This window comes from Candidozyma haemuli (assembly GCF_002926055.2).
Source record: "Candidozyma haemuli strain B11899 chromosome Unknown A_2014730914, whole genome shotgun sequence".
NCBI classification, from domain to species: domain Eukaryota; kingdom Fungi; phylum Ascomycota; class Pichiomycetes; order Serinales; family Metschnikowiaceae; genus Candidozyma; species Candidozyma haemuli.
The window spans coordinates 1,207,839-1,222,414 of NW_020289906.1; the positions used below are offsets into that span (position 1 = coordinate 1,207,839).

General features: G+C 44.8%; 7 protein-coding genes and 1 non-coding gene across 8 annotated transcripts; 5 read left to right on the forward strand and 3 right to left on the reverse strand. All coding sequences in view use genetic code 12, as the record gives it.

Moving 5' to 3' along the window:
• Nucleotides 1–54: 54 nt before the first annotated feature.
• On the forward strand, nt 55–786 carry CXQ85_000539 (uncharacterized protein; the record flags this gene model as incomplete). The annotated part of the gene is made up of 1 exon (XM_025484283.1): nt 55–786. One exon carries the CDS (start codon nt 55–57, stop codon nt 784–786), a length of 732 nt encoding a protein of 243 aa, XP_025342498.1.
• A 799-nt stretch (nt 787–1,585) lies between these two features.
• CXQ85_000540 (trifunctional uridine nucleosidase/nicotinamide riboside hydrolase/nicotinic acid riboside hydrolase) lies at nt 1,586–2,662 on the forward strand (the record flags this gene model as incomplete). Its single annotated transcript, XM_025484284.1, has 1 exon — nt 1,586–2,662. One exon carries the CDS (start codon nt 1,586–1,588, stop codon nt 2,660–2,662), a length of 1,077 nt encoding a protein of 358 aa, XP_025342499.1.
• A 20-nt stretch (nt 2,663–2,682) lies between these two features.
• Nucleotides 2,683–4,371, reverse strand: CXQ85_000541 (sterol esterase; the record flags this gene model as incomplete). Its single annotated transcript, XM_025484285.1, has 1 exon — nt 2,683–4,371. One exon carries the CDS (start codon nt 4,369–4,371, stop codon nt 2,683–2,685), a length of 1,689 nt encoding a protein of 562 aa, XP_025342500.1.
• Nucleotides 4,372–5,679: 1,308 nt separating this feature from the next.
• Nucleotides 5,680–6,918, reverse strand: CXQ85_000542 (uncharacterized protein; the record flags this gene model as incomplete). The annotated part of the gene is made up of 1 exon (XM_025484286.1): nt 5,680–6,918. One exon carries the CDS (start codon nt 6,916–6,918, stop codon nt 5,680–5,682), a length of 1,239 nt encoding a protein of 412 aa, XP_025342501.1.
• Nucleotides 6,919–8,620: 1,702 nt separating this feature from the next.
• On the forward strand, nt 8,621–10,570 carry CXQ85_000543 (uncharacterized protein; the record flags this gene model as incomplete). Its single annotated transcript, XM_025484287.1, has 1 exon — nt 8,621–10,570. One exon carries the CDS (start codon nt 8,621–8,623, stop codon nt 10,568–10,570), a length of 1,950 nt encoding a protein of 649 aa, XP_025342502.1.
• Nucleotides 10,571–11,497: 927 nt separating this feature from the next.
• CXQ85_000544 (uncharacterized protein) lies at nt 11,498–12,181 on the forward strand (the record flags this gene model as incomplete). The annotated part of the gene is made up of 1 exon (XM_025484288.1): nt 11,498–12,181. One exon carries the CDS (start codon nt 11,498–11,500, stop codon nt 12,179–12,181), a length of 684 nt encoding a protein of 227 aa, XP_025342503.1.
• Nucleotides 12,182–13,041: 860 nt separating this feature from the next.
• Nucleotides 13,042–13,115, forward strand: CXQ85_000545. Its single transcript has one exon. It is a non-coding gene; the product is annotated as a tRNA-Asn (tRNA).
• Nucleotides 13,116–13,500: 385 nt separating this feature from the next.
• On the reverse strand, nt 13,501–14,412 carry CXQ85_000546 (uncharacterized protein; the record flags this gene model as incomplete). The annotated part of the gene is made up of 1 exon (XM_025484289.1): nt 13,501–14,412. One exon carries the CDS (start codon nt 14,410–14,412, stop codon nt 13,501–13,503), a length of 912 nt encoding a protein of 303 aa, XP_025342504.1.
• Between the last annotated feature and the right edge of the window lie 164 nt (nt 14,413–14,576).

The window sequence follows — 14,576 nt, forward strand, 5'->3', positions numbered from 1 at the left end:
TAAGCGCTAGAGCAGCATCTGACGAATCTACCGTCCATCTTTCTTTACCTCCCAATGAAAGCCCCAACGCCTAGAGTTATTTTCGTTCGTCACGGCCAGACAGAATGGTCGAAGTCAGGCCAGCACACTTCGGTCACAGACATTGATCTCACGCCGTTTGGTGTCAAGCAAATGGAAAGGACTGGCCACCAGTTGATTGGCCATGAACACTACCAGATGATCAAGCCAGGCAGCTTGAAGTTGGTCATTTCTTCGCCTAGAAAGAGAGCTCAGCATACGGTTCAGTTGTTGCTTGACAGCTTGACTGAGGAGGAGAGAAAGGCTATTCCAATTGACGTCGATAACAATATTAGAGAATGGGAGTATGGCGACTATGAGGGATTGCTCACCAAGGAGATTCACGCTTTGCGCCAGAAAAAAGGCCTTGATAAGGACTTGCAACCTGGCGATAAGTGGAACATCTGGCGTGATGGCTGTGAAAACGGTGAAGACTACCTCCAGGTCACAGAAAGAGTCGATAAGGTGATCCAGAAGATTAGGGATTTGCACAGAAAGGCTCTTGACTCCGAGGAACCTTGCGATGTTCTTGTTGTTGGTCACGGCCATATTTTGCGTTGTTTTGCTGCTCGTTGGGTGAACCAGCCTATCAACACCAACCCTAACTTCATGTTGGACGCTGGTGGAGTGGGTGTGTTGAGTTACCAGCACCACAACATCGACGAGCCTGCTTTGTTCTTGGCTGGCGCTTTCACTGTGCCAGTTGAAGAGGAGGGTGCTGACCTTTAGACTGCTCGACAGATAGACTATGCCTAGACAGATAGAAATGCCTAGACAGATAGACGATGCTAGATATAAGCAATACATTTTTAGACTAAAACTCATGTAGAGGCGATTAGAAGGTGAAATGAATGATTAGAAGTGAAGAACAAGGTAGATGTACGGCGTTCCTCAATGCCTAGTTACCAAATCACCTCATCACCCATAAGCGCCTTTGCCGCTTAATTGACGGAACTTTGCCGAATATTTTCTTCACCAGAACCCAAAAGTCTAAGCGAAGAAATATATAAAATTTCCTTGCATATTCCATAAATCAAGGGTCCTTTCGTCTAACGATGGAACGGCAATGAGTGGGGCAAATGTGCCAATTCCGTCGCGGTGGGGGACCCATTGTGACCTCCCCAAGGCAACTCCCTACAAATTACCTACCAATAAAGAAAGTGAAACATCTTCTCTCGTCAACCAACCCTTCAAGCTTGTATGTCTTGGGGGCTGCAAAGGAGGCTTTAAAGCATATTTTGCACCCAAAAGTGCCCCGCGTTGACACATTTCTCTACAGACCATGCGCTAAGGCGGCCGGCTGATCCTACGGAACGCAAAAGCCAGTTTCCATGGTACTACTACCTTCAGTATACTTGTAAATTCCATTTTATGGGCCTTCCAAACCACCACTCATTATTTCTTCTGCTTTATACTTTCCACGGAATTGGTCTGTACCCCGCGAATCGAAGCCTTATAAACGTCGATTTTCCACTGCGAAGAAGCACTTTCTTCCACTCTTTTCCAATCCCACCACCACCCTGTGAAAATGAACTATAAATCTGTGACTGGATCTGGAGATAAGGCTCCTACCGTGCCTGTGTGGCTTGACTGTGACCCTGGAAACGACGATGCGTTTGCCATTCTTCTCGCTGCTGTCCACCCAAACTTCCGTCTTTTAGGTATTTCCACTGTTCATGGAAATGCTCCTTTGGAGAGGACTACAGCTAATGCATTGGCATTGCTTGAGCTTATGGCGTTCAAGCAGGACGAGATTAAGGTTTATGCTGGTGCAGAGAAACCGCTTGTTTGTGAACCACAACATGCTCCAGAGGTCCATGGTGAGTCTGGTTTGGGTGGTGCCAACTTGCCTCCTCCTACGTTGAAGGCTTCCGAAGATAAGGGCTACTTGGAGGCTATGAGAGATGCTATTCTTGAAAATAAGAATGAGATCGTGCTTGTGGTGACAGGTGCCATGACGAACTACTACCAGCTCGTACAGAAGTACCCTGAAGTGAAACAACACATTCGTTATGTGTCTATCATGGGAGGTGCTGCTCACTGTGGTAATGTTACTGAACATGCAGAATTCAACATGTACTGTGACCCACATGCTGCTGCTGAGGTCTTGGAGGACACTGAGTTGGCTGATAAGACTGTCTTGAGTACATTGAACATTACCCACACTGTGTTGGCTACAGACAGAGTCAGAGAAGCGATCTATAACGAAAAGGGCGAGAACAACTCCAGAATCCGTAAGTGTTACTTTGACCTTATCAACTTCTACCATGCTTCTTATATCAGACGTTTTGGCAAGATCAAGGGTCCTGCCGTGCACGATCCTTTGGCCATGTTCATGGTGCTTATCATGGTATCCAGAGATCACGAAGAATATAGAGATTTCCACGATGCCTGTGATCTTAACTACTACAAGAGACAGACCAAGGTCGTTATAGATGGTGAACATAGAGGTGAAACAGTCATCCAGAACAAGGACATTGATCCTTTGAAGCAAGAAAAGGGCGGTGCATACTTTGGCCAGTCCATTAACATGCACTTGTTCTGGCACTACATGTTGCGTGCTTTGGAGCTTGCTGACGAGCAAATCACTGCTCGTTCGACTTAGAATAATTAGATTAATGATAATTAGACCCGTTCGTCAGTGACGGGCTGTTCTTCAGTTTCATTAGGCATAGGCGTCTTTTCATCAGATTCGTCTGATATTTTTGTTGGCTCGGCGGTTTGCTGCTCAGAGCTCACGAGCTTCTCCTCGACGGCTTTCGATGAAGTCTCCGTTAGTTCCTGGGGGGTTTCATTGGACTTAATCTGTTTGGTGACTTCGTGGCCAATTGAGCCAATACAGTCTTGCGCCCAAATAACGTCAAGATGGTTGTAAGTAGGCAAGTCAAAGACCTTCAAGTTTTTGCCCTCTTTGTAGAGTCTGCGTTCATAGTGTGTCATATGAGAAGCCAATCTTCTACCATCAACGAGATAATCCTCACCGCAGATAAAGAGGGAGATGGGTGTGACATCTTCAGGTTTTTTGTTGAAAGCAAACCACTCGAACTTGTAAGGGAAGAAGGTTTTCTCATCAGTGACAGGGATGTCCTGTTGCTCCTGGGTTCTCGTGAAAGTACGGTCAAGAGTTCCAGTTCTCAGAAGAGCAATTTGCTTCTCCTCATCATCTGCCTCGTTGGTAGAAACTGGTGTAAAAGCATAATTAGAGCCATCTGCGTAGGCTTCTTTGGATTGAAGCTGGTTCAGGAAGCCCTCTTCGACAGAATACGAGAGCCACCATGACATAAGTTTTGCTGAAATATATGAAACATTCATAACAAACTGAATATGTTGCACTTTTTTGTCCTTGTAGTTATTGCGGATGTTCCATCCGAACAAATACTTGAACATCTGGTAGGATATAATTGAATAGAGTCTGGTAGTACCGATATTTTTTCTAGCCCAGCCCAAAAAGCCAATGAACACACCTCTTCCAAAAATCAACTTATATGCTGTTGGAGAGCGATTATGGATGAACTTAATGAACGAACGATCATGGAACAACAGGCCAGGGAAAATGGCTGGGGCCAAAGCAAAGAAGTGAATGATTTTCTTGTGGTATTCCGCAAGTTCCGGGTTACGAAGCAAAAGCACCGACTGAGTACATCCCTGAGAGTGGCCCACAAGGTACAATTTGTCGTGGTTCGGTTTCCTGGAGAGCACATTGTCGATAATACACGGAAGGTCGTAGGCAGCGAAAACACGAATGTCCCAGTCCCAAAACTCTTCATTGTGCATGAGGTTACCCTTAAGTGTAGCATGTCTCGGTTTAAATTCACACCGGTTGTTACCTAACCACACATCGAAGCCCTGGTGAACAAAGTAGTACGGAAGCGAGTTAGCACCCGGTGCAAGCCACGCTCCTGAAGCCGACAAGAGCCCGTGCTGAAGCAAAATAGGCACCTTCCCGTTCCTATCCTCTTCCAGCTCCGAAGGGTCCACAAGACGGTGCAATGGCAAAATGTACCCGTCTTCCGTAGTAATATCATACTCCTGCAACTCAAGTCCGAGCTGTTTGGCATAGTACGACACGTCTCGCGTGATCTTGAGCTTCTTCATATCGGGATAAGGCTGTTTTGGCCTATACTTCTCAGTGCCGTCGTTATTCTTCGGCACGTTGTTCTTCTCCCTTCCCGAAAACACATCCCGAAGATGCCATATATTGGCTCCAGTAGTAAGCACCACAACAAAGATAAACGAAAGAAAGCCAGACGTGAGAATCACAACATACCGCATGAAGGTACCGTGAGAGGTCTTCTTTTCTGGCGGGTTAAGCATTTGCAAGGAACGGTGGAAGAAGTATGGGGTAGTTTAAGTGGATACTGTTGTGAAGAGCATTGAGAAAGTGACTATTTGGGGATGCAGAAATACACGCTCGCGCCTGCACTGGACCTAAAGGCAGTGGGCTTAAGTTAGGAAGGCTGAGGAAGTGTAAGGGTGGTAGAGATGGAGTGGGGGTAGGGGATTTTGTTTTGATGGTTGAGCGTCAGTTTGGTCGTTTTATGGTTTTCTTTTAGTTTCTGCCTATGTTGAGTTGGGAAATGGTGGGACGTTGGCTGTCTGAGGCTGGTTTCAGTTGGGTGCGAAAAGACGTCTTGGATGGATGGTCAAGTCGAACAGAAGAAATGGGGTGTTACGAGAGGGAGAAAGGGATTGATGTTTTTTATAAACTTGAAGGGGTTCAGATAAGTTTGTTTATAGCGATATAGTACGTTTCAGGTTTAGTTCTTGAGGGTCTACGTACTTCGTTGTCTACAGTGGTAGGTGGAGCAGTCACTTGCAGTCTGTTTAGGGTAACTACAGGGTCAGCTTTTGTAGACTTCTCTTAATGACAGCAAAGCAATTAAGGTTTTTTTATGGAGCCAAGAGAATGAGGACAAGTACTTGTGGTTCTCGTAAATACCTGTCACTGGTAACTCTAGGCATGAAACAATAGCGAGACAGAATGGAAGCGTTTGGGAGCCAATTGATTTCAAGGATTAACAGGGGTACAAAGAAGAAACAAATGATTACTTTCTTCACTGTAGTTGTGAAAGATTGTCAGCTGGATGATGTGAAAAGGCTCGAGTATTGCCCTCCATCAGAAATACGTAGATTATCTAGTACCGCCAGTTCGTCTCAGATATTCTTCCCGATGAAAAACATTTAGTTATTCTAAAGAAATTGAGCTATACATTGCTGTGAACATGTTGTCCTTTAGAAGGCTATTAGGTGAACTCGAGAGAGATTCATATGTCAACTCTATCGAGGGGTGATAGATTTAGCCGCCTCTTATACTCCCACTTCCACTTTCCTTAAATACCTGAAGTATAGCTGTACTGTTGATACTAATTTATCTATTTTGATCAAAGGGAAGCGACTTTTAGGTATGGTAGGGCGTATTAGACGGTGAGCCCTTGATAAACTTAAGGAGCAACAGGGCCAGCTTTAAGGAAGAGCTATCGAGGTAAGCCATAATCTGGTGTACCAAACCATGACAATAAGACATTTCCCATATCGCATATTTTTTTCTAATTCATCCGAAATCTACAAGATATACCTTGCTTCATGAAACCTTGTCTATTCCTCTACTGTAAGACATAACTATCATGTCTCTACTGGCTCACCCTTAGAGTCCTCCTCCACTTCAGGGAACAATGCAAACTCCTCTCTAGCCTGCTTGATAACATCGTCAACACACTCAAATATACCATCCAAACAGTCGTCAGATCGGTACGATAAGTACTTGGACTGAGGCAACGGTTCCAGGCGTACACTGGACTTCCTTTTGCCCCAAAATTTCTCAAATAGATATGAACTTTCGTCACTGAGACTTCCAGGTGAAGATGGTGGCTCAAGTGGAGTTGATAGGATGAAAGGGGACGATGTGGGACAACAAGACCCATCAAGCGGAAGGGGAGAATACGCGAAAGGCGTCCTCGAAGCTGAAACGCAGAACTTTCGCCCTTTTTGGCCCAAAATTTTATGCTTCAGCTTCTGAGTGCCTACGAAGTTGCTTTTGCGGGCGAAAAGACCCTTGAAACCCTCATTTTCAACCTCGATCTCGTTCTCACACTCTTTCGGCCTTTGCTTTCCTGCAACTCTGCTGTAGTTTGACGCATGGTCTCGATAGTTTACGCACCTAAACTTTTCCAGACGCATAGCGGCATTATCGACCGGCATATTATTCTTCGCAGCCAAAATGTCGCGGATCTGAGACATTCTGTTGAACTTGGTGCTAGTATGGGCATTGGGCTCTTGAATAAACAGAGTTTTGGTCTTGGAAGGAGACTCGTTGGAGGATGAATTGATACCATTTTTTGAGGCTTTCATCCGACATTTAGTAAATCTTGAAGCTGCCCGTTGGGCAGCATTCTGGGCAGCCTTAAGTTGCCTGGAACATGACCATGAAGGTTTCTTCCTTGAAGAATCAACAAGAGGAGTAGTTTTTGTAGCTGATGAAGATAAGAAAGCAAACCGCGCTGCTGCTTGAGCGTCTGGATGGCTATTAGAGTTCATTGTCTTCTTGTCCCGGTAGAGTCTGGCTGGTTTTGACGGATACTCAAGATGAGCCTTTGATGGCTTTGGTCCTGGCAAGACACGAGCAGAAGTCTTGTATGACTGAGGGTAGAAGGCGTCCGACGATGAGACATGTTTATCATTGTGGCGAGACCAATGAAGGATTTCTGCTTCCAGGATACTTGGTTTTGCTTGATGGAAGACAAGGTGGTCATTAACGAAGTATGGCTCAACTCTCACGATTGTAGTAATGAAATCCGATTTTTGGTCAAGAGGTATAGCCGCCGGACGCGTCGATCTCTTCTGGGTAATTGTTGTAAGTATCATTTAGTATTGGTGGTAGTTGGGAGGTTCGAGAAGTTGAGTTCTTCTATCTGTACCAGGAGCTCAGAAAAAGTGAATTACGTAAGTGATGACTAAGCAAGAATAAAAAAAGTCAGGTTTTAGAGCCCTTAGAACCGTTTAAAATAAATTCAACGTATTTTATAGTTCCTTAGATCTACGGAAAACAAAACTGCAAAAGAGTTGGTACCAAAAGTGTATTGTGGGCGAGAAGTAGAGTATTTGAAAAAAAGCACATACAACCAGGCGTATATCTTACACATCATCACTTAAAGGAGTTTTCCTGGGTTAGGGGCCCCTTCAATGTTTCCCCACATACTGTACAGCTTATAATAAATATATTACGTATATTAGAAGAAAAGGGGATGTCCAGGAGCTTTCGGAAGTACACTTCCACATACACAGAGAAAGAAAGAAGTCGTCTTCATATGAAGCTACTTCTGATGACCCAATGAATGTCAATCCATGAGAAATGAAACCAAATATGGAAAGCAGAACCACTCGGATGACCATGAATCTGAGGCTGTGACCGACTTTCCCAGCCAAACCTCGTATATGAGGCCAAGGGGAGGACACCCAGTTCACTCGTAACCCAAAACAAGAAGCTATAATTCACTGCTAGAATAATAATCTTGAATTCATACACAAATTACTGCACATTTTGAACCCTGAACGCAGGTCAAAGTCCGGGGTAAAATAATCTTGTGGAACTTGGCTGGGTAAGGAAAGTCCAAATGCAACTCGCAGTAGCATAGTCATTCAAAAGACACAGCCCCCAATCAGCCCAGAGTCCTCCTATGAATGAAAAGAGCAAAAATGGAAGGCAGAGAGATTCACTGTGTCAAAGTACGATGACATTGTCTGCAGCATTCTCTCCAAGGCTTGACAGAGGCATTCTGTAAGGGGAATCTTCGGTTGCCGAGCAAACGCAGTGCGAGATATAAACGGCCTAAGTAGGGGTCCAGGACCGTCTTTAACGGGTAAAACCGGCCTAAAAAACATTTTAAAGCTTCAAAAAACACCCAAAACTCTATAGCCCCAGTCAAGCTCTCTGACCACTCGAATTCTTCTCATCCCGAGAACCAGGACCAGAAAGACCACGTATCCCTCCAAAGCCAAAGAAGGAAGGTAGTCTGATTCACAGTGTTCACTCCTCTTCATTGTTCTCGTACTTCTGCTTTATTCTTTCTATATTTTAGGGCTTACTTCACTGGGCTTTCCTTACATGTTCTTATGCCCTGTCTGCGACATTCAGCCGCACAAACGAAAACTTCAATTTGCACCCATTAAGACTGGTCAAAACCTATCTTTTATGGGTCTATAAATGCTTCTAATGAACTCCTCAGTTCCTGGGGTTTCTAAAAAGTTAAATTTGAGCAAAATTGAGCGAGTATACATTTCCATAGCACCCTCTACTTCTGACGATATATACGCGCACACTCCACCTACTCTTTTGATTTCCCACCAACCTTTCCTTCTTTACCACTTTCCTCCAGAAAGTTTCAGTTGTCCCAATTTCGAACATAAATATCCGCCCATTTCGCCTGAGTTTCGTTTTTTCCTCCACAACCACTTCTTGTTCTTTATCCTTCACCAATTGAAAGAGAGAGAACCTACTTGAGCTTGTACCACCAGTCAATCACCACTTGACTACCCTTCGACCACCACCGTCGACTACTAAGCTCCAATGACTCCTATTAGCTTTACTACCGTACCTAAGAACCTTCTTGGGTACAACATTTTTGACGGAGGCTCTTCGGCCTCCCAGAGTGTTTCCTTGGATTTTGCTGGCTTTGTGTCACACGAAGCCAATGGACCTAAAGTTGACATTGAAATCGGCATCGACGAAGCCAGAGTGCCTCGCAGCCCTCCAGTTGACAGGCCTGTCATCTTTTTCAACCATCCAGGTAAGCTTGATTATTTCTTGCACACTTTCCGTCCTATGGCAGTTGGTCCCACTGTTCCAGTCTACGCAGTAGTTGTCAGAGCTACTCAATGGGGCACCCACCAGCTCCACAGTGGCCCTCATGCCATTAACGTGCCAGGGGAGTTTGCTAACTTCCTTTCGCCTTACCCAAAGGCCAATTTTTTTGACCCTTTGCTCCTGGGACCAGTTGTTGACCCGGTCTTGTTCCAGTACATGGCCAGGTATGGACCACCTCCACCACCACCTCAACAGCAGCCTCAGTACGCCCAGTACGCTCAGCCAGGCCCTCAGCCTCAGGGTCCCCATGGTCCTCAGATGCCTCAGGGTCCCCATGGTCCTCAGATGCCTCAAGGTCCTCATGGTCCTCAGATGCCTCAGGGTCCTCATGGCCCTCAGATGCCTCATGGTCCTCAGGGTCCTCATATGCCTCATATGCCTCAGGGTCCTCAGATGCATCAACAGCCTCAACCTCAACCTCAGCAGGCCGAGGTGCCTCAACAGCCTGAGGCTTCCCATGCTTATGGTCCTCCTCCAGGTCTTTCCAAGGCTCCACAGCCTGCCCAGCCTGCCGCTGCCCAGCCCGTGGCCACTCCTGTTGACCACCCTATGGCCAGCTCCACTCCCGAGCCTCAACCTCTTGCTCAGTCTACCGAGCCTCCAAAGCCCCAGGCGCCCGTTTGCCAGGAGCCCAAGGCAGAAGCTCCAGCGCCTGCTCCAGCTCCAGCGCCCGTTGTAGCTGAGTCAGACGAGAGTATCCCTACGCCTAACACGCTGAAGGGAGAGCTGGATGGTCCTTCGATGGAGGAGGCTTCTGACGAGCCTCTCCAGAAACCTTCTGCACCTTCTAAGAGAGCCCAGAAACAGGCCGCTAAGAGAAGAGCCAGGAAGGCAAGAAAGCAGTCCAAGAAGGCGTTCAGAGAAAGCAAGAGACTCTCTAGCGTCGCCGACACCAAGTCTAAGAGTGACGTCGCAGAGGCTGCAAAAATGACCAATGAGTGCAATCTTCCCACTTCTCCACTTCCTACTCCCAGTGTCCCAGACACTAAAGAAGTCGAAGAAGTAGTGGAAGCCACTCCCGAGCCGACCGACCAGGTGGGCCAGTTGTCTCATTACCACCACTTCATGAACCTCTTCAAGTTCTTCGAGTACCTTCCCATGTACTTGGAAAATGAGAATGAGAAGATGAAGGTGGATGACAAGAAGGAACACACCATCCCAGTGTCTATTCCTCCTATCATCAGACAACGTTACACTACCGTGGAACTCACTGGATGTGCCATTAAGTTCTGGAAGCCGTTGCCTAACGCTTCTGTTGTTCAAGAAACTACTCCCTCTGAGGCCCCCAACCTCCAGGTGAGTACCTTTTCTTACCATCACCACTTCCAGCGGTTCCACAAGTTCATCGGGTACCTCGAAAGCTACGTTAAGGAGCACGGCAGCTATCCCTGCGCTGCTCCCGTCGAGGTTCCAAAGTCTCCCGCTTCCACGCTTGTGCCTTCTCCAGTCTCTAAGTTGACTCAGAGACCCAAAGTTCTTAAGGTTTTCGTTTACGGACCTTCCAAAGCCAAGCTCAGAAGACAGAGAACTGCTCGTGCCAGAAGAAACAGAGAAATGCCCAACCCTAACTCTTGGTATATTAGGATTGAGCGGCCTTTTGCCACCTCTGCTGCCATGAGCCTTCCACAACCAGCTGCTGACTGGGTTTATTAGATCGAGAGACCCAAGGAATGAAGACTCTCAAATGCAACCAGCACCATTCCTTGACCCTAAATAAAAAAGAATAAAAAAAAAATATTTAATAAAACTGGCGATGTAGTAGTAGTTCATGGCGGAAAAGTATGCGCTGGAAGGCTTATACTTTGGGAGGTGACTTATGTCCCTAAGGTTCACTGGTACACGGAGAGAATTTAAGGAGGCTTTATATTATACAAATAGATAGCTACCTTGAGGACTTATTGATGTCTGACTTGGTGAACTGGGAAATGGCGCTTACGCTTGTTTGCCTTCGCCTCGTGGACATGAACCTCTCGTGATACTTTCTAGGAGGACCACAATGTAAAGGCTGGTTCCTGGTTACACGAAGCTAAACCTCTAACAGTTCCAAGAATTGAAGGATGAGGTTGAGTTCTGGAAACCTTTAAACCTTTCTCTATCACAAAACTCCCCCTTCTTTACAATCGTAGCTAAGTCTATGAGGGCCGTAACATTGAAAATCATCAGACTTACGAACAGGCCTTCTTAAAAAGAGACCACGCTGACACTTCCTCTTTTAAATTCTAGATAGATTACTGCAGTAGTTGAAATGAATCACTTCTTGCTTTCTATAGCTCCATTTGTGCATCACAAACAGCCTTCTACCTGTTCTCACTATATATTGTACATATTCTCAAAGCCTACAATAAGCAAATAGCTTTACTGGAACCCTAGAGCCATTTTTTATAACAATATACTCTGTATCCTCTTCCCAAAATCGAAGCGGCACTCTCACCTTGAGCCTTGATGAAAGTGGAGTTTCCGTATGGAGAAAGGCTGCGCTTGCCTTGGATGGAACCAAGGTCACACAGAGAATTCTGCTATGACTTGCCAGAAATCAAGTGAATTTTATGGGCTACACTTCTTCCTCTACTCTCATTAAAAATGGCCATCTCTAACAACCAACATAGCTCTCACCGTAAGCACGTTGGGAGACGCCATGAAAGAGTGCCAGCCACTTCTCACAGAGAAGCCACACCAAATTCTTTCCCAAGGTTTTCTGGGAAAGCACTCGAGAGAGCTTCCAAGAGGGAAAGAAGAGGAGTCCATCATAGAAGATATTGTCGAACCAAGGATTTGGTAAACAGTTGGGTAAGAAGCCAAGTTGAACAGAACTACGCTTCCGTGCCACTCGGAGAGAAATTCTTGGAACCAGAACACACATATCTTAATGAATACAGTCAGAACTCCCCAGAAAATCAGCCTCGCCAACCACCTCAATCAATACTGACGCTTTTCCAACCAAGACCACAGAACATCCCGCTCAACAGACTCACACATTTCAATTTAAGGATTTTCAGCTTACTGGAAACGGATCCTCAACCAGGACTGGTAGAGAGTGGTTTTGTCAGCCAACCAGAAGAACCAACGGAAATTGTACGTCCAAGTACCGATATATGTTTAGAGAGACTAACTATCTCTGCGCCTACCAGTCCAAATGCTTCAGAGATTGTCGGTCACCATTCAGCAGACGAGGAGATTAATGCAAGCTTTAGGTATGAACCAGTTTTACGCCCCGAGGATCCTGAGGTTGTTTTGGCAAACCGAATCAGTTCGTTAAAGCTCTGATATTGTCGGGACAGGTCTCACTGTCGAGTCTCGGTTTTTGTTTCCCACGTATAATCTCAATAGAAAAAAATAAAGCAACAGTAAAGGGATTATTTGTTTGTCCTTAATGTATACGCTATAGGTTGAAGTTCTTATTCTAGTAGAAGAATACAATGAAGTAGTTCATCACTGTTTTCTGTAAACGTTCACGATGTCTAATCAGTATGGCAATTGAGACAACGGGACATATAATATAGCATGGTGGCTTTTGTAGCACACTAGAGTTCCATGATTACTTTTCTGATTAATCAGATTTGGAGATGAAATGCTCATGGGTGATGGGGGTTGTAGAAGGATGGTTCAATACCTGGCCTACTTCACTTTTTTGATCGAAGAAGAGAGCTTACACCACCGCTACAAAACTTATATTTATAACCTTTTTGCTGCTTACTTTTTTTTTTTGAATTTTATTAGAGGAAAAGAAAACTAGATAGCTAAAGAAAACTCCTAAACAGCAGGTTGTGGGTATTTTTGAGACTCTGGTTATCTGAAGAGGGCTCGACTATAACAATGGGTCCATGAACTCAAATCCTGGAATGATATGACGGAAGGCACCACTTTTATTTTTTTTCTACTGTGGGCTATCTAAGATTAGATATTTCGCCTCTGGTGAAGAATAAAGCCCTCATTTCCCTTCTATCTCGAGATTAAAAATTTTAAACGCGCATAACTCGCTCAAATTTTGAGCTAGAGCTTTGAGATTTCTCAGAGGCTATTAAAATATTTGAAGTTGTATTTTTAAATAATAAAATTTTAACTTTATTCTAGCCCTACCAAAACACTCTTTATATCAATTCAAATTACATCACCCCATAAGTTATGACTTCGTGGCCAAGTTGGTTAAGGCGTAAGACTGTTAATCTTAAGATCGTGAGTTCGACCCTCACCGAGGTCGCATATCTTTTTTTTATTTACCTACCAGCTTTATTATGATAATTGTGCTCGAATAGTCGAAATTGTAACTTTTTACTGTTAGCCATAGCTTGGTGCTGTCTTAGTTGAGTGACGCGCTTCTCAATTTGCAACCATTCACGCTTAACAGGAAAAAGTCTACTCAGCCGGAAGTAACCAACTACAAGAGTTAGCTTAGAAATTTTCAGGCCTGAACATTCATTGTGTGCCCAAGAACCATTACTAGACCAATTGGATGCTTGATGCAACCGATTACACTGACGTATTGATTTCAATCTCTTGAATGATAACTGCATCTCATTGTTCATATACTTTTGATGTTTCTGAAGCCAGCATGACCGACAATAGCAAAATATGCCGCCGAATCATTAATGGAAAGTATGCTTATGCTTAGACACGGAGTAGCCATCGGATCCATTATCCTTGTGCTTCAGTTTTTTCGATTTATGACGAGACGAACTTTTGGAGGATCTCTTGAGTTCAATTAATTCAGCTCTAAGGTTCCTCACTTCATCGAGAAGGCCTTCTTTCTCGTGAACCTCTTGTATTTCCAGTACATCTGGAGTTCCTGAGGGAGCGTCCAAAAGAAGACGATTCGAGCCGGCCCCGGTAAGTTCTTGGTAACGCTTCTTACGATGCACTGCCATTATCTTAGATACATGGCGTAACATCTCAGTACGAAGCACGGGCACACTTTTAGTAAACTTAATAAAAATCTCCTCGTAGTACTTCACAAGTTCAGATTGATCATACTTTTCACATACCCTTTCCACTTCACCAAACAGGGTCATGTAAGGTACATCTTCGGTTGGGTCACGTTGAACCTTCTTCTTAATCCACTGACAAAACTCGTTGTCGAAATAAACCTTAGACAGCTTGTTTATGAGTTCCTCAAGGTTGATGACTTCACCTTGACAAAGCTTAAGATGTTGTTCTTGACGGTCTTTGGCCTGTTCCTCAGAAAGATTCTCTTCGTTCTGCGAGAAGTTTGACTGGTTATTTTCCTCCAGCTTCTGAGTATTACTAATTTCAATGTCAAGCTCTGCCTTATGAAGTAAAACAAGAGCTGTCTTGCATTTGGCAAAAAGCTGCTTAATGCTGGCCATTTTAGCCTCAAAGTGCTCGTCAACATCGTCATTTGTCAAAAGCGAAAGACGACCAGGAATACTGTTCAACGAAAACTCAACGGCTGGGATTAACTTCTCACGATTGCCCATTTCCAAAAACTGAAGCTCAGACTTTGAGTAGTTTGGGGAGCTCTTTTTCTCATGTGGATACATAGTAACAAAATATCAGCTCAATTGCAATCAGGTCTCGAAAAATAGGACAAGAACAAGTAGTTGCAAGTGTGGTAGACTTCCCCTGTCAGCTCCCGTTTTTTATGCTCAAAGGCTTATACAGGGCTCGCTGATGAGGCGTCGGGTTCTCGTGTAATAAATGCCAA